The 16309-nt window shown below is 44.8% G+C and overlaps 1 protein-coding gene across 6 annotated transcripts in view; it reads left to right on the top strand.

Annotated features, from left to right (window-relative positions):
- Kif13b (kinesin family member 13B) overlaps positions 1 to 16309 on the top strand; it is a 163503-nt gene that overhangs the window by 114588 nt on the left and 32606 nt on the right. For all 6 annotated transcript variants that reach the window (XM_052191202.1, XM_052191201.1, XM_052191206.1 and 3 more), the window contains exons 25-32: positions 3301 to 3447; positions 4009 to 4038; positions 6046 to 6145; positions 6938 to 7064; positions 7722 to 7777; positions 9743 to 9864; positions 11719 to 11895; positions 14367 to 14459. In XM_052191202.1, the coding sequence (XP_052047162.1) occupies positions 3301 to 3447; positions 4009 to 4038; positions 6046 to 6145; positions 6938 to 7064; positions 7722 to 7777; positions 9743 to 9864; positions 11719 to 11895; positions 14367 to 14459 (852 nt within the window). The remainder of the gene's footprint in view (positions 1 to 3300; positions 3448 to 4008; positions 4039 to 6045; positions 6146 to 6937; positions 7065 to 7721; positions 7778 to 9742; positions 9865 to 11718; positions 11896 to 14366; positions 14460 to 16309) is intronic.

Genomic DNA, 16309 nt, shown 5'->3' with positions numbered 1-16309 from the left:
GAAAAAAGTAGCAATCTTCATTGTGAAGGTTTTCTGTGTATGCCCACATACCCTCCTCTTGCTGATCCTTTCTTTTCCCAAACCATCTTCTCTTCTTCTGCTTTCATGTCACATATCACAGAGAGTGGAAAATCTCAGTACAAATAATTGGAAGTACTCTTCTTCCAACACTATGCCTCATTTTAAAAATCTAGTAGGCTGTTCTAAGTTTTCATACCTTTAGCTATAACACTAGTGAGCTGGAGAGATGGCTCAGTGATTAAGAATCGCTCTTCTCTGCCACTCTCATTTGGTTTCCAGTGCCCAGAACACATGGCTTACAATCCCTGGGCCATCTGTGGGCCCTACATTATGACCCCTACTCAGAAAGACACACAGACACACATAAACAAAACTAACAAATCTTTAAAAACCCATATTATTAGAATTGCTTTAGAAATGAATGTTAAAAGTATTCAAAGAAAACCATGAGAAAAGGTTGAAGGAAAAGGTGTTTGCTTAAATATTTAAATTTCAGATTACCGTAGAAGGAAGAAGCAAATGAGTTTTCTCTGATGCATTCACACACAGATGAGAGGCTTAGAGCAAAGGGGGGATTTTCAGCCGCAGTGTTATTCAGAGACATGGCACTGTAGGGAGACACGGATGAATTCCTGAGGGGGAAGATCTTTCCCTGGGCATTTTCCTTGGCTGCCTTAAGAAGTCATCTTAGGAAGCCAGGCTAGGTGACTTTTCTGCAGCTTACTGTCAACTGGCTGTTTCAGTGTCAGTTGTAGCTCAGACCCTAGACTGAGAGTGTCCAGAGATGCTCCTAGTTTGTCAGGAAGGCTTCAGTGAAGGATGAACATCCTCCTCACCTCAGTGCTGAGAAGGACACTTCAGCTTGGTAAAGGGTTCCCGTCAGGTGGCAGGGTAAGGACTCGAGATGGGACTCTGCTCGAGCAGTGGCCCTTGTAGGAGGGAAGTGGGAAGGTAGAGGTTGTCACAGACGCTTGGGCAGCTTGCTGGGCTCACCTGAATTTGATGTTTAAAATTGGGCCACACTGTTCTTGATTGGGACAGTGGCAGGATAAGGGATTGTTTGTAACCATGTCGAGATGCTGCAGGAACAGACCGGACCACAACAGCTGGATGGGATTCAGAGTAGTGGCTGAGGGAATGTTCCAAGGTGTTTTCTGAGACAGTAAGCCTTCCTCTGACTGTCTTCCATGTTCTGTTTCAAACATTCAGGGTAGACTGAAGAGACAGAAGGCACTACTTGAAATGATGAAGTAGTCTTCGACTTAGTAACGTGGGTAAAGGTGCTTGCCACATAAGCCTGAAGACCCACATTGCTGGGACCCTAGTGAATATGGACAGTGGGAAGTGACTGTAAAGTTGTCCTCTGACCTGCAGTGTGCACTGCACACACATAGAGGAATAATAATAACAATGAAATAAAGAATGTTTACTGACTGACTTTTCCCATAAGATATCGGTGCATAATCCTTGGAAATGTTTAGATCAGTGTCTGTCCATCAGATATTGTTAGTAGGGCAGTAATTGCCTGAGTAGTTCCTGACTGTACAAATCTCTTGGTAGCTGAAATTCTGGATGAGTGGAAAAATAATTAACTTGGAATTGGATGTTTAGGTTCTGTTGCTTAGATGCTCTTCTCTGTTCCTACCATGTATAGTGACTTGGGGGCACCAGGAACTCTCCCCAGTGTCTGCCTCAGTGTGTAGAGTTACAGGGCTTGTTCTGGACATAACCAAGCAGGGCCAATCCTGATCACATCATTTGTAGCTTAATTTCTTTAATTCTGTGAAAAGGACCATGTATGCAGGTCAATTCCTTTTCTTTCTTTCTTTCTTTCTTTCTTTCTTTCTTTCTTTCTTTCTTTCTTTCATCCCTCCCTCCCTCCCTCCCTCCCTCCCTCCCTCCCTCCCTCCCTCCCTCCCTTCCTTCTTTCTTGTTTCAGGACAGAGTTTCTCTTTGTATCTCTGGCTGACTTGGACTTGCTCATCGAGCACGCTGGTCTAGAATGCACAGAGATCTGCCTGCCTCTGCCTCCCTAGGGCTGGGATTAAAGGTGTGCATCACCACTGCCTGGCAGTTCTTATCTTTAAAATAAGACCGAATGCTAACTTTGGTACCCTGTGCTTTTACGTATATAGGCTGTAAGTGTTTTTCTGTACCAGTTGCTTAGTGACAGGTATAGGACTTCACACAGTTGTCAGCATTCCCTATTTGATATAGGTCTACTACTTTGTTCTTCACCCCACTTCAGAGTACTTATCCATTCATGTACTTGATTGTTGAATTGCTGGGGCACAAGTTGCTTACAGTTTGAAGTTACATAGCCAAACAAGCTTGACCAGTTTAAATTCCTGTTCTATAGGATTGATACTATCTGTTTCATAAACTTTGATCTCTGTTGGAAGTAATTTCTAGCTTAGCAGGTTGAAATAAAAGCTCTCATAGTTACCTTTTCTGAAAGTTGGCCTTTTTCAGTCTAGGTCTCCTTAGGTAGCCCCAGAACTCTATGTAACCCAGGATAGCCTAGAACTCTATGCAGCTCAAGATAGGCTCAAGCGTGGAGATTTCCCTGCCTATCTCTGGCGTGCTAAAGTAAGTTACAATGTGAACCACCATGCCTGGCTTAGTTGGACTTTTTTAAAAAAAGATTTATGATTTATTTATTATATGTAATAAATCTTCAGATACACCAGAAGAGGGCATCAGATCTCATTACAGATGGTTGTGAGCCACCATGTGGTTGCTAGGATTTGAATTCAGGACCTCTGCAAGAGTAGTCAGTGCTCTTAACCACTGAGCCATCTCTCCAGCCCCCGACATTTTTTTATTATACACTTTTTGCATTTCCTTTGCTTGTATGTTTTCATTTACCTGGGTGTTCTGTCAAACGCCAGTGTCAGCATTTGGCAGACTGAGCCAGGAGGATTGCCTTAAATTCAAAATTAGGCCAGTCTAGGTAGTGAGTACTACATCAGCCAGAGCTACAAAATAAGCCCCCATCATTCATTAAAACACATTTTCATTTAGTTTCTTATTATTTAGGAATTATAAAAAAATACTCATTTTTGTTCTCTATGTGTTTGAACAAAAATACATTTTTCTGACTAGGTTAGAATTTATGCTTTAGTAATTAACAGTTATGAGATAGATGAATGTCTCTAAAGCCAAATGCATTTTCTATATCAGCCTGTAGGGGTCTCTCTAAACTAGAGTTTTGAAACTCAAGAAGCTGAATTTTTGTATGTGTGTGTGTATATATGTTCCCAAATCTCTGTGCTGCAGGGGCAGTCTCGTCGAGTTCAAGTTGAAGTGAAGTCTGTGCAAGAGTCAGGGACTTTACCGCTGATGGAAGAGTGCATATTGTCAGTTGGCATTGGGTGTGTGAAAGTTAGACCTCTCAGGTCCCCTAAGATCCACGAGAACATCTATGTAAGTTTCTGGGCCTGCTCTGAACTTTTTGAAAGGCAACAGGAGAGCAGAATCTTTTGAGACATTGATGCTCTGCCCTATCCTTGGTGTCTCCTTCAGTGCACTGTCTTGACAAGAGCCCCTTGTACTAGGCGGTTACTATGTGTTGTCCTGGTGTGTGGTGAACCGAGAGTTAAACCTCTCAGCCTGGCAACCCCCCAAGCCTAGCAGTGATTAACTTCCTCCCATGGCCCACCCCTCTAAAGAACCCCCACTGGCTGGTAAAGACTCTTTGTCAGCAGGTGTTTGATTTCCCCTGGAGTAGAGGGTGGTAAGCCCAGCAGGGAGAACATTGTATGGACTTGGAAAAGGTCAGGGGAGCCTCTTCACTCTGCCCTAGAAGCTCCTAGTCTAACCCCCTTCCTGACATGAGGGCTGGTGAGGCTGGGTGGGAGGCCAAGTGTGATGCATCAATTAGACAAGATGACAGGAACTGTGGGAGAAGATTGTGGTTGTGGACAAGGGCCTGGTTTGTGGGTAAATAATTGTTTTGGTTCTACATAATACGCTGTTTTCTTTTAGGAGGAAGAGGAGGACATGGACAGCTACCAGGTAATTGAGCACCTGTTGGCCTCATCAAATCAGCTTGATTCAAGTACTTAATTACACAGGCCAGGATCTTTCTGCACTGCTACTTGATAATTAAACAATTCTGCTTTTCCCAAAAGTCAAAGTATGGAATGCTGTATGTTGTGGGGGTTCATGGACTAAGATTAGGGCACCCTGTGACAAAATCCTTTCCTACTCAGGGACACTGCATTGGCCTGTTTACAAAGCCACCTCCCAGCTCCCTTGTCTGGGTTCCCCTTGAGCTGAGTCACCCATAGGGGAGGGTGTGTGTGTGTGTGTGTGTGTGTGTGTGTGTGTGTGTGCCTGCGCGCGCATACATGCCTCTATGCCTCTATTTCCGTCTTACATGTGTGAGACCAGGTCACCCTGCATGCCCCGTTCCTTGACTTGTCCATTCATTTTGGAGGTTTTGTTCCCCCTGTCGTTTCTTTTCCTAATGTGCCAGATTTTGTTTATGTCTGTGAAGTTGCATCTTGTTGTCATCATTTAGGACTGCCCAGGCTCTTTGGAGCCTGATTATGTCATCTACTGTAGTCACTCTCCTGGCTTTGCATCATCTTAATTTGATAGAAACGTCTGCCTTCCTATAAATCATTGATTTAAAAAAAAAAAAAGGGAAGAAGAAACCTCACTGTATCAGCTGGGTTGAACTCAGAGTATGAACTCAGAATGGAGTCTTCTTTTAAACAGACATTATCCCATTCATCACTGCTTTCTGGATGTGGTATTTGAGCCCTCTGTGGTTGCACTTAGAGGAGATGCACAGCACGTTTCTCCATCTTGTCCACAGGAATGTCATAGGCTATTTGGTTAAGTGCCCTGTTGAAATCCAGACACTTGACATCTGCAGCATTCCTCTGAACCACCAGCCTCCTAACCATGTTACTAAAGGAAATGAGGTCAGGTTGGCGTGCCAGCAGGTGTTGACTGGTGGGGTTCAGTCTGTCAATAACAACCCCTGTTGTCTCACCCACTGCTACCTCCCAGATATGCCCAAGAAGAAGAAGCACGTGCTGTTGGAAGTGGCTAGAAACTTGAAGGATTTTTCTGGTAGTTCTGAGGAGTAAACATTTGAAGCTTGTTAAGTACAGTTGTGTTGTGTTTTTAAAAAGATAAAGAGAAGGGAGATATGTCCTGTGGGGGTGTGGTGAGATATGGGGGAGGGGGATGCCTCAGTGGGCCCCCGAAGAGACATCCCTTGACCCTGAGGGACCTGCCACACACCTGTATAGCATAGAATAGAGTTTATTTAGGGCAGGGTAGTAGAGGCAGAGAAAGGTAGAGAGAAGGAGAAAGTAGAGAAGTAGAGGCCGGCCATGACCGCGTGGAGAGGGGGGAAGGGAAGAGGGAGAGAGAACAATGAAGAGAGAAGCAAGCAGGAAATAGGAGTAAGAGAGAGGGAGGGGCAAGCAGCCCCTTTATAGTGGGCCTGGCCTACCTGGCTGTTGCCAGGTAAATTGTAGGGAGGAGCTTACTTGGCTGTTGCCCGGTAACTGTGGGGTGGAGCTTAGACAGAATACTAACAGTTTGTATTTCTTGTCCAGCCAGGCAATCTTATAGAAGATGCTGTTTCTTGTGGGTGGAGTTAAGCAAGCACAAAGAGAACCCATTCTTAAGCACCTGTCCACTCTAGAGTCCGCTAATGCTTCCTGTTCTGGGAATTGTGATCCAAATCTTAGGTAGAATTACTGTTGGCCCTTCAATCGGTTTTCTTGTCCTGATTATACTGGGCATGATGATCACAGAAACTTGTGGTCATCCAGCACTCTTAGGTAGGAACAGACTCATCTTTAGCTCCATAGTGAATGAGTTCCAGGCCAGTCTAGGTTTTATGAGACATTGTCTTTAAAAAAGAAAAGAAGAAAAAAAGGCCTTTGTTGGATGCTGCTTCTGTCTTGCAGTTAGGAGAGTGAGCTTAAATGGGGAGTGTCTGGTTAAGCATGCTGCCTGGATCGCGCACTGAGTGCGGCTTCCTCTGTTTGCTTCCAGGATAGGGATTTAGAGCGGCTTCGCAGAAAATGGCTGAACGCATTAACCAAACGTCAAGAATACTTGGATCAACAACTGCAGAAGCTCGCCAGTAAACATGGTAGGAAGACAAGTTGGACATTCCCTCCCACAGCAGTGCAGCGGAGTGTCGGTAGCCCTCACATAGCCAGCTGAGGGCCCAATGAATGTGGTGTTTGAATTGATGCCTGTTCTTGGCTTGGGGCATAGCCTTTCAGAACACTTAACTTATTTGGTTGAAATGATGTCTTTTTGTACTTCCTTCTGGGGACAGGGCATAGACATACATGTAGGCAAACTGTCTATACACATTAAAAAGTAACTGGGAGAAAGCTGCAGATGTTTCTTTTTGGAGGTACTGGGAACTTAGAAGCTGAGCCAGACTATCAGGCCCTGCACCAGAGGTCTGTGAGCTGTAAGAAGCCTCTGCAAGTTCCCACTGACCTGGAGAGAACCTGTTTACTAAAGACACTGAGGAATCAGGCAGGGAAATGGTTAAGAACACTGAACTGCTCTCACAGAACCAAGGACTTGGGTTCAGTCTCAGCTTTCACAACAGTGTGTAACTCTGTCTGGCCTCTGCGGACTCCTGCATACACATACGCTCACTGTACTCACACAGTCTTTCATGGTCTCTCTGTCTCTGTCTCTCTTCCCCTCTCCCTCTCCCTCTCCCTTTCCCTCCTCTCCTCCCTCCCTCTCCCCCTCTCCTTCCCTCCCTCTCCTTCCCTCCCTTTCTCCCTTTTTCCTTCCCTCCCACCCTGTACTGCATGAACATAAACTCACACAGCACCTCCTGCCATGCACTAAATCTGTCTGAATGTGGGAGAAGCAAGCAGGATTGCTGGACCTAACCCTGCCTCTGCTCTTCTAGACAAGACTGAGGACGATGCTGACCGCGAGGCTCAGCTCCTGGAGATGCGGCTGACGCTCACAGAGGAAAGAAATGCAGTGATGGTGCCCTCGGCTGGGAGTGGCATTCCAGGGGCACCAGCAGAATGGTAAGGCCCTACAGTATGTCTTCTGAAAGCCCCAGGGGTGACCAGGCACCTCCCTTCCCACTTGTGTGCTGCAGTTAATGAATGGATGGCTCATAATGAGAACAGAGATATTGAAAGACTGTTAAATTATTTTCATGAGTTGGATATGACTATGGCTTGAAACTGTTTTATTAAATAATACTGTTATTGGCCAAGGTAATTAGGATTTCTGAGAACTTAAATCAATATTTAGTACCACTGCACTTAGCATTAAAAAATAGTTAATATGTTAATTACTTGGATCATTTGTTCCCTAAAAGAATGTTAGGTCATTATGCAGTTAGAAACTGCATCTCAACCAGTTTTTGGTTTTGTTGCTTAAGCTGTGCTGTCAGCAAATGTTCTCTGACACTTGACTGAAATTAAAGATAGCAAAGCAAGTTAAGCCACAAGGATCCCTTAAGTATGTCATTTGGCAGGAAGGAAGCTTTAGACGGCTGCTGGGGACCTGGTGAGGGAGTCTATGAGTGAGCTCCCATATCCCAGCACTGGATGGCTCCTGCAGTCAGTCACACACCTTATCACACCATCTTAGAGGGACATCATTGCTCAGGCCATTGTCCCCTGAGGGACTGCTATGTCTCAGATACTGTACATAACCTGTCCTTCATGTTTTAGGACCCCAGTGCCTGGGATGGAGACCCACATTCCTGTTATATTTCTTGACCTAAATGGTAAGTTAGTGGTAGCTTCTTGAGAAAGCAGTGACAGGATAATCCTTTATACATCTAGCCAATCATGTTTTGGGTTATAGTCACCCTGACGTAGGCTCAGTGCTCTGAGTGTGGTATTCTGATGCTGGACAAGGACTGTCGATCTCAGTATCAGTCTTGCTGTGGTGTGAAACCCACCACCCTTTCTCCCCTTTCTGTCTATGTCTTTCCATCCATAGGGCGTCACACATGCTAGCTAGGCAAGTGTGCTACCACTGGAGCTCCAGCCCACCAAGCGGCTGGGACTGGGATGCTCACATCTCCATGTGGCAGCCTGCTTTTCTGAGAGTGTTTTATTTCCCTACCAATTTAGGATATTTTTCCACACTGATATATGTTCGACTTCAGTGCTCCAAAGAAAATGTCTATCTTGAAAGGACCGACAACTAGGGATACTATGTTTTCTTAGCATTATTTAATGATTTTCTCAACTTTTTTTGTGAGTTCCTGTGAACTTAACCTTACTTGCTTATTTTTCTTTTTACATAACTGTTGTTGTCCCAACCCCTGCACACCTATTGCACCAGTTTCTGTCTATAGGAGGGAAAATAGAAAATGCAAAGGTAGGTTAGGGAGCTAAAAATAAAAAGTCAGCAGTTCAGCTCCATGAAACACCTGCAGAAGTGTGTGTTAACACAAACTTCCCTAAATAGAGAAGCTTGGGCGGCCTCAGTGGTCCCCTTCACTGAAGGGAAGTGTACTAGGGTGCCTGAGGGGTTCCGCATCCAGTGCGCCTCTGAGCACTCACATGTGCACAGGGTGGAGAGACATGGGGCACCCACACCGCTGTCCATCCTGAGAGCGGAGAGTGGTTCCAGAGCTGTCCCAGGACACTGTCTGCCGTGTTCTCTTGAGCCTTGGAGGCTGAGAGGCTCTGGCCTGTGCTCGGGCTGGACTTCCTGGGCAGCTGAAAGGCAGGCCTCCAAGGGATTGGGAGGATTGAAGTTCAGGACGAGTTCTTAGTTGTGCATTTGCTTTCTTCCCCAGTTAGAATGTCTTTGTAAGCATAGGAAGTCCTGGATATTCGTTACTTATGTGACATTTTCATATGTACATAGATTACGCTTTCCTTATCTGCACCCTCTCACCTATTCTCCCGTCTCGCTGTACCCTTCTCACGGGTCCCTCTCTTCAGCCAAGTCGTTCTCCTGCATTCACACCATGTAGGTAGGTAGGCAGATGAATAGACAGATCTAGATTTGTTTATACTGTTAGGGGGAAAGGATATATGTCTTGTGTTTGGCTTATTTCACTTAATACAGTGATCTCTTGATCATTCATTTTCTTGGAAATGACAAAAAGTCATTTTTCTTTATGGCTGAATAAAAGTCCTTTGTGTAGATATACCACATTAACCTGGGAATCTGAAGAGACAGTCAGAACTTTGTTCAGCACTCCACATTAGTGATCTACACAAGCACACCTATTTTGCTTTGTAGGCACAAGCCTAAGGTAGATGGGGCACTGGGAAGTCAGGCTCGGGGCCGAGTGACCACAGGGCCCTGTGCAGTTGCCAGGTCCATTAGCCAGTCTGCAGTGTTGTTAGGTTTAACTGTGAGGAATTGCTCTTTCTTTCTTCTTGCTTCTTAAGTGCACTAAAGGGTGGGGAGATTGGGCTGTGATCCCATCATTACCATTTATGAGCAGACCTCTCATAACCTCTTAGGTATTTTGGCTTCATTTGCTTTCCATGTAAAATATAACATACGGGGAACAGCTTGGGTAATTTCTTGAAGCACTTTCTGGCTTTTGGATCTGTGAACTATTAAATGGTTATTATCAGTGTCATGAGAGATTGCAGGGAAGAAAGCAAGTGAAGTCTGAAGCAGAAGAATTTTAATAATAAGCTCGATGGTTCAGCTAGCAGGGCGGGAGAAGGGGTGTCCTTGAAAACGGCCTGGTGTTAAGTAAAAGCTCTGCTCTCAGCTGATGATTTCAGCTCTCAGGATAATCTCGATGACCCAGAAGCAGGATGGGATGCTACCCTGACTGGGGAAGAGGAGGAGGAGTTCTTTGAACTGCAGATTGTGAAACAACATGATGGAGAGGTAAGTCAGCATAACCCTGGAGCGTGGATGAGGAGCAAGAGTCCGCCTCCACAGAGTAAGGGAAGACTGTCAGTACTGGAGTGAAGCTGGGCCCTCACCCCCGGCCCCCTCGGCCTTCCCCTTCCTTTCTTGGTGAGGCATCATGTCAGTGTGGACAGCATCTCCTGGCTGTGGCTGCTCTCTGTTCTCAACCCTGAGTGGAAGAGAGGTGGCTTTGATTGCTCTAAAGTACATAGTGCTCCAGGCTGGAAGGATGCTGATTTTGGTATTTGCCCTGCAGTTTCTTCATAAGAACTTTTTTATTACAGAGCCTCACTATGTAGCTCTGGCTGGCTTAGAACTGTCTAGGTAGAACAGACTGGCCTCAGACTCACAGAGATCTATTACCTTAGCCTCCCAGGTGCCAGGGTTAAAGGTATGGAACACCATGCCTGACTGAAGAGTTCTTTTAAGAGAAGAAAAAGAAAGGCTGGTGGTACACATGTATACTGCTGGCATTTGGGAGGCTGAGCCACGAGGATCTTAAATTCAAAACCAGCATGAGCTACATGGTGAGGTCTTGGAATAAATAAATTTAAAAAAAAAAAAAAAAGAAAAAAAAAGAGGGCTGCAGAGATGGCACTGACTGCTCTTCCAGAGATCCTGAGTTCAGTTTCCAGCAACCACATGGTGGTTCACAACCATCTGTAATGAAAGTCAGTGCTGTCTTCTAGTTCGTCTAGAGACAGTTACAGTGTACTCACATAAATAAAATAAATAACTCTTTTTTTTAAGCTAAAGAATGAAGGCACTGAGGCAGACTCAGGATCTCATGGTTGAATCTGTCTGATGTGATGAGCGTAATCCTGGGACTTTATTTCCTAATTTTGAATATGCTTGACACATGATATCAGCAGTACATTATCTGAGAAACTCAGGTAACCTGAGATATCTACTGTTGGGCGTTAGCCCTGTTCACACTGTGTCCTTCTATAGCCCTGAGCCTGTTTGTGCTAGATGTGACAAGACAGGCTTGGGATCAGTGTATGTAAAAGTAGACTGTGGGGCCATGACAACTACTGCAGTGTGTAATTGTGGACTGAGAACATGGTCAAAACCAAATCAGGGTACTATCCTGTCAATTTCCTGGATGTGACACCTGCAGTTCAAGGAACAGTACACAAAGCCCACAGTACTAACGTTTTTTTTAAAGCTTTCTTGATGTTTAAACATTTTTTTAAAAACAAATAATTTAATAGCATGTAGGCTAATAAAGTACCATCTCAGTTACTGTTTTGTTGCTGTGAAGAGACATGCCCAAGGCAGCTTATAACAGAAAACACTTCATTGAGAGCTTGCTTACAGTTTTGGAGGATTAGCCCAAGGTCATCATAGTGGGGAGTGTGGCAGTAGGCAGACAGGCATGACGCTGGAACAGTAGCTGAGAACTTATATCTGGATCCACGATGGAACTGGGAGAGGGAGCGGAGAGGGAGCCGGAGACAGGGAAAGAGGACGAAGCCGATGGTGGGACTGGTATGGGCTTGAAACCTCAGAGCTCACCTCTAGTGCCACATGCCCAACAAGGCCACACCTCCTGATCCTTTCTAAACCGTCCACCAGCTAGGAACCAGATACTCAAATATATAAGCCTACAGGGACCATCCCAGTGTGTGAGCATATAAATACCAGCACAGGCACCATGCTTAATACTATGCGGCCTCACATGACAGCAGCCACCCGATCACATCCTGTCAACAAACACATCAGGGCAGTTCTCGAAAGGGAACCTTCACGCAAGCTACATGCATTCTCTGGAGTCTGTGTGGCCTTGGAGAAGAAAATGAGGTGCTGCCTTCCCTACCTTCTCTGCAGGCCAAGGCAGAGGCTTCCTGGGACTCTGCAGTGCACAGCTGTCCTCAGCTCAGTAAAGGCACACCTGCTGACGAGAGAGTGTTCCTCATCTTGCGAGTGACGGTCCAGCTCAGCCATCCTGCCGACATGCAGCTGGTCCTACGCAAGAGGATTTGTGTCCATGTTCATGGGCGCCAGGTGAGGCTGACTGTGTCACTCATGCTAGAAAGGTCTTTCCAGAAGTGGTTAGAAGTCTTTGATTCTCAGTTTGACTTCGGTTATAAAACATTGAATAGGCAATAGTCTGGGTCTTTATGTTTTTATTTTGAATTTTTTAGTATATTTGTATTTTTTGTTGATTTTATAAAGCTGGCACTTTATACATATACATATACATTTCTTCTTCTTTTTCTTCTTTTCTTCTTCCTGAAACAAGGTTTCTCTTATTGCTTTGCATGTCCTGGAACTCACTGTGTAGATAGTCTGGCTTTTAACTCAGAGACCCTCCTACCTCAACTCCAATGCTGGGACTAAGGTATTCACCACCACTGCCCTCCTCAGTGTGGGTCTTCAAAGAGGCAAATTCCATTTGCATTTCAAAGTACCTGAGTGGGCCACCTTCTATCATGTGATGTGCTGGGATAGCATCCTGCCAACAGAGCTGTGAGGAAGAGCCTTGCAAAGGAGGGCAGCTTGGAGCTGGCAATTCATAACAGTGCTGGGCAGGCCGAGGATAGGTGGCTGTGCCCTATGAAGAGGTAGTTAGGGGGGGAGGAACACTGACACGTGGAGTCCTCTAGAAGTTCTCTAGGTAAGAGTTTAAACTCTGCATTATTGGATTTGTAAATGTGAGGATTTGGAAGGTGGGTTCTGGGGCTCTTCGTTCACTGTCGCCTCCTTTGTGGGACTTTGGAACACACAGACACAGGTGGAAATAAATCTTCTCATTTGAAAGAACATAGTCATGGCTGACAGACTCCAAGATGTAATCTCCATCCCTAAAAATTAATCTTTAGTTCTAAATGTCACACTGATACCAATCTCTGAAACGAGGACTGGCGTAATGCTGTTAAAATCACAGCTCCTTAGCTCTCCAGTCCAACATCAATGAAATTGAGGTCAGGGGTTAGCTGTAGAGTATTTGCGTGTCTCCTGTTCACTCCTCATGGGCTCCTCTTCTGGGAAGTTTGAAAGGATGGAGAGAGGCCTGCTACTTGGGGGAGCTTCCTGAAGAGGGAGTTTCCATCTGCATCAGCTGTCCTGGCCACCTGACCTGCAGCATTCCCAGCAGAAAGGGCACAGTGTGGAGGAACCATTTCTCTTCTATTTTTTATTTTGGAGTAGGAGAAATATGTTATTCCATTTCTTCCCGGTTAGAGTGATTTGATAGAAGTACTGAAGCCATGCTACTTCCCCCAGTCTCAGATACTTCATTCCTTTAAATTGCTTCTTCATATAGGACAGTAACAAACACATGGCAGACAGCATCATTAGGTCATTCAGACAGTAAACACCATCAGGTGGCACTGCCTTCCACCACCCATGAGAAGCCATGGCTATCCCTGGACCATTTGCCTTGCTGTTTGAGTGCTACAAGTCATGGTTGAGGCCCTGAAGGGATAAAGGAAGTGGATAACCTCTTTCCATTCTGAGAGGCTCTGTCTGGGAGTTGGGGGTGGAGGACTTGTGTTGGGGGAAGGTCAGAGGTCAACCTCAGGTATCAGTCCTCAGGTGTTCTGAGAGACTTTTAAAATTAACGATCACCAAATGAGAAATAAGTCATTATTAGATAGGATTATAAAGTTATGTGTTTTTAGCACCAGCTGATTTTCTTTTTTCCTTTGGATTGTTGCATGCTTCTGCCTCACCTTTTGCCTCATGCCTGTTCACTGTTCTTTCTCCTTATCTTTATTCAATTGTATTCCGCCCTCATGGCTGCTCTCTTCAACTTCTGCAGAATGTTCAGTCTTTGCAGCTTCTCCAAATGAGTCATCTGTGCATTAATTCAACAGTTCAATTCTTAACTGTGCAAAGAGCGCAGTCAGCATAAACAATGACCAGGCACTCTTAAATCATCCTTCATAACGATCCTGCTTTGGTCAAGAATTTAATGCCTGAACTTGTCAATATTCATGGTACCAGATGTCTGTCGTGATGGAGGAGGAAAGTGTAAGCATCACAGTCCTTGCTTCCATCTTACTTAGAAGGTCATTTTGTTGGATCTCCTGTCTTCTGAGTTTATCAGTTGCCTGGAGGCGGCTTCCAGATCCCAGGTCTCGTTTCTCCCTAATCTGGTGCAGAACCCATGGCACGTTGTAGGAACCAGTGCATTGATTCTGTGCTTAAGTGAAGGGGCTGTGCCTGATGCTAGGGATCTCACACACACAGTCAGAAGCCTGCTCTTATTTTATGTATATGAGTACACCATTGCTCTCTCCAGAACAGGGCATCAGGCCCCATTGCAAATAATTGTGAGCCACTATGTGGTTGATGGGACTCAGGACCTCTGGAAGAATAGTTGTTGCTTGTAACTGCTGCACCATCTCTCCAGCCCCCAGAAGTCTGCTCATATATCAGCTCTGAGTGAACAGCACCCTTTGTTGTACTTTGTTACAGTAAACAGAGCCAGCATGTTTGGAAATAATGGTCTATATTTTATTTTTCTCTAGGGCTTTGCACAAAGTCTCCTCAAAAAGATGTCTCACCGGAGCTCTATTCCTGGCTGTGGAGTGACCTTTGAAATCGTCTCCAATATTCCAGAGGTAAAGTATTCTGGGAAGTTTGAACTGGAAATAAACATGTAAAGAGCTAACTCCTCAAAACAGTCACCCACTCAAGAAATACTGTAGTCAATGAACCAGACTGGTGGGATGGCTCAGCAGGCAGAGGTGCCTTATGACTCAAGGTCGTTCCATCCCTGGAATCCACATGGATGAAGGAAAGAGCTCACTCGTGAAAGTTGTCCTCTGACTTTCACACAAGTGTAATGACACTTGAGTCACTCCCTACTACAAACAAGCAAACAGATGTGAAAAAAAAATGAGCCATCTTCCTCTTAGAAAAATGTATACAATTTTTGATGAGTCCTCTACCCTAAACTTTTAGTATTTGTGGTCTTAAAATTTGAAATTTTAATACTTTGTTTAAAGAACGCTCTTGTTTTTAAAAAGTTGTTAATTTATTGAGTAAAGCAAGAGAGGGTACATGAGAGAGTGGCTGGGAGAGGGAGAAGTACCACAAATGCCACAGAGGACAGCTTTTTAGGGACTTGGCTCTCTCCTTCTAGGATCTTCCTCTGTCACTGACCACTGAGCTTCCAGCAGGTTCTCCTGGATCTGCTCCTATTTTGCCTTAGGAGTCTGGGGCTCAACAGATGTGTGTCTCTGCTTCCCACAAGGTTTCCAGGGATCAAAGTCAGGTACCAGGCTTGGGCTGCAAGTGCTGCTACCCACTGAGCCATATTTCTAGCCAAGAGCTCCATTTTGAAAAGCAATTCAATGGCTTCTTATTTTGAAACACAACAGGCAATAGCAATATGGTATTAGTCCATAGAGGGCAGAAACAATCCAGTGTAGAGATTTATGTCTGATGGAGAACCAGACTGGAGTCTAGTCTCTGTCCCTTGCTAGCAAGTGAACCTGCATACTTTACTCTAAACCAGAGAATGATGTGTTCTGGGGAGAGAGAACACAGGGGCCTTCCTGTGGGACCTCCCCACAGGTTGACAGTACTGCGTCTTAGTCTTCATTCCAGGTGATAGAATTGTGGATTCATTCTGTTGAGTGTTTGGATAGTAGATAAACAATAACTCCCCCCCTCCCCTTTTTGAAACAGGTGTAAATCTCGATGTCCTGGAACTTACTCTGTAGACTAGGCTGGCCTCGAACTCATAGAGATCCAACTGCCTCTGCCTCCTAAGTGCTGGGATTAAAGGCATGCACCTCCACTGCCAAGGCAATACCTGCTTTAACAGTCTATAAAGTAAGCAAGTATTGATTGCACTTAGGTTTTGTTTTTAGATTTTGTACTGTTCTAGAGAGTCCACCAGCATGACCACTCTGACAGTTTATAGCCAATTTAAAGTCTGTATTCCAGCTGACTAGGACCACAACCTGGTACTCAGGAACCTAGGTGCAACCCAGAGTGTTTGGAGGATTTTTAAGGCCAAAGCCATGTGTTAGCATCTTGCTTTGAAGCTTCAGGAATACTTTGCAGAAGCAAGCAGTTTAACAAAAGTTAGGTGGTTAATTGGAGGGGGTTCCAGCACAAACAGGGTAAGATAAGTTAGCTAGGACATCCTGACCTTGGGTTACTAGAGTAGAATTGGATAATTTTCCATGGGATTCTGCAACATCAAGGAGATTCAATTCTAGTTAAACCTGAAATAACCTCAACAAGAATACAAGATGGAGGAATCTTTGCATTTTCTTGACCTGTTATAGTATGTTGCAAAACTTGTATCTCCAACTCGTAACTTCTTCTTTCCTGGAGTTTTTAAGTTGGTCTTACATACTAAACATTAAATATTTAAGTATTTAATCTGAATTGAAACCTCTTCAACATTTGAGAATTAGGTCGTTGTCAGCCAGGTTTGAGTATGTGTCTATAATTC

Source organism: Apodemus sylvaticus, chromosome 8 (genome assembly GCF_947179515.1).
Source record: "Apodemus sylvaticus chromosome 8, mApoSyl1.1, whole genome shotgun sequence".
Lineage (NCBI taxonomy): Eukaryota > Metazoa > Chordata > Mammalia > Rodentia > Muridae > Apodemus > Apodemus sylvaticus.
The sequence above is the reverse complement of the archived record's forward strand: the minus strand, read 5'-3'. Positions and strand labels throughout refer to the sequence as shown.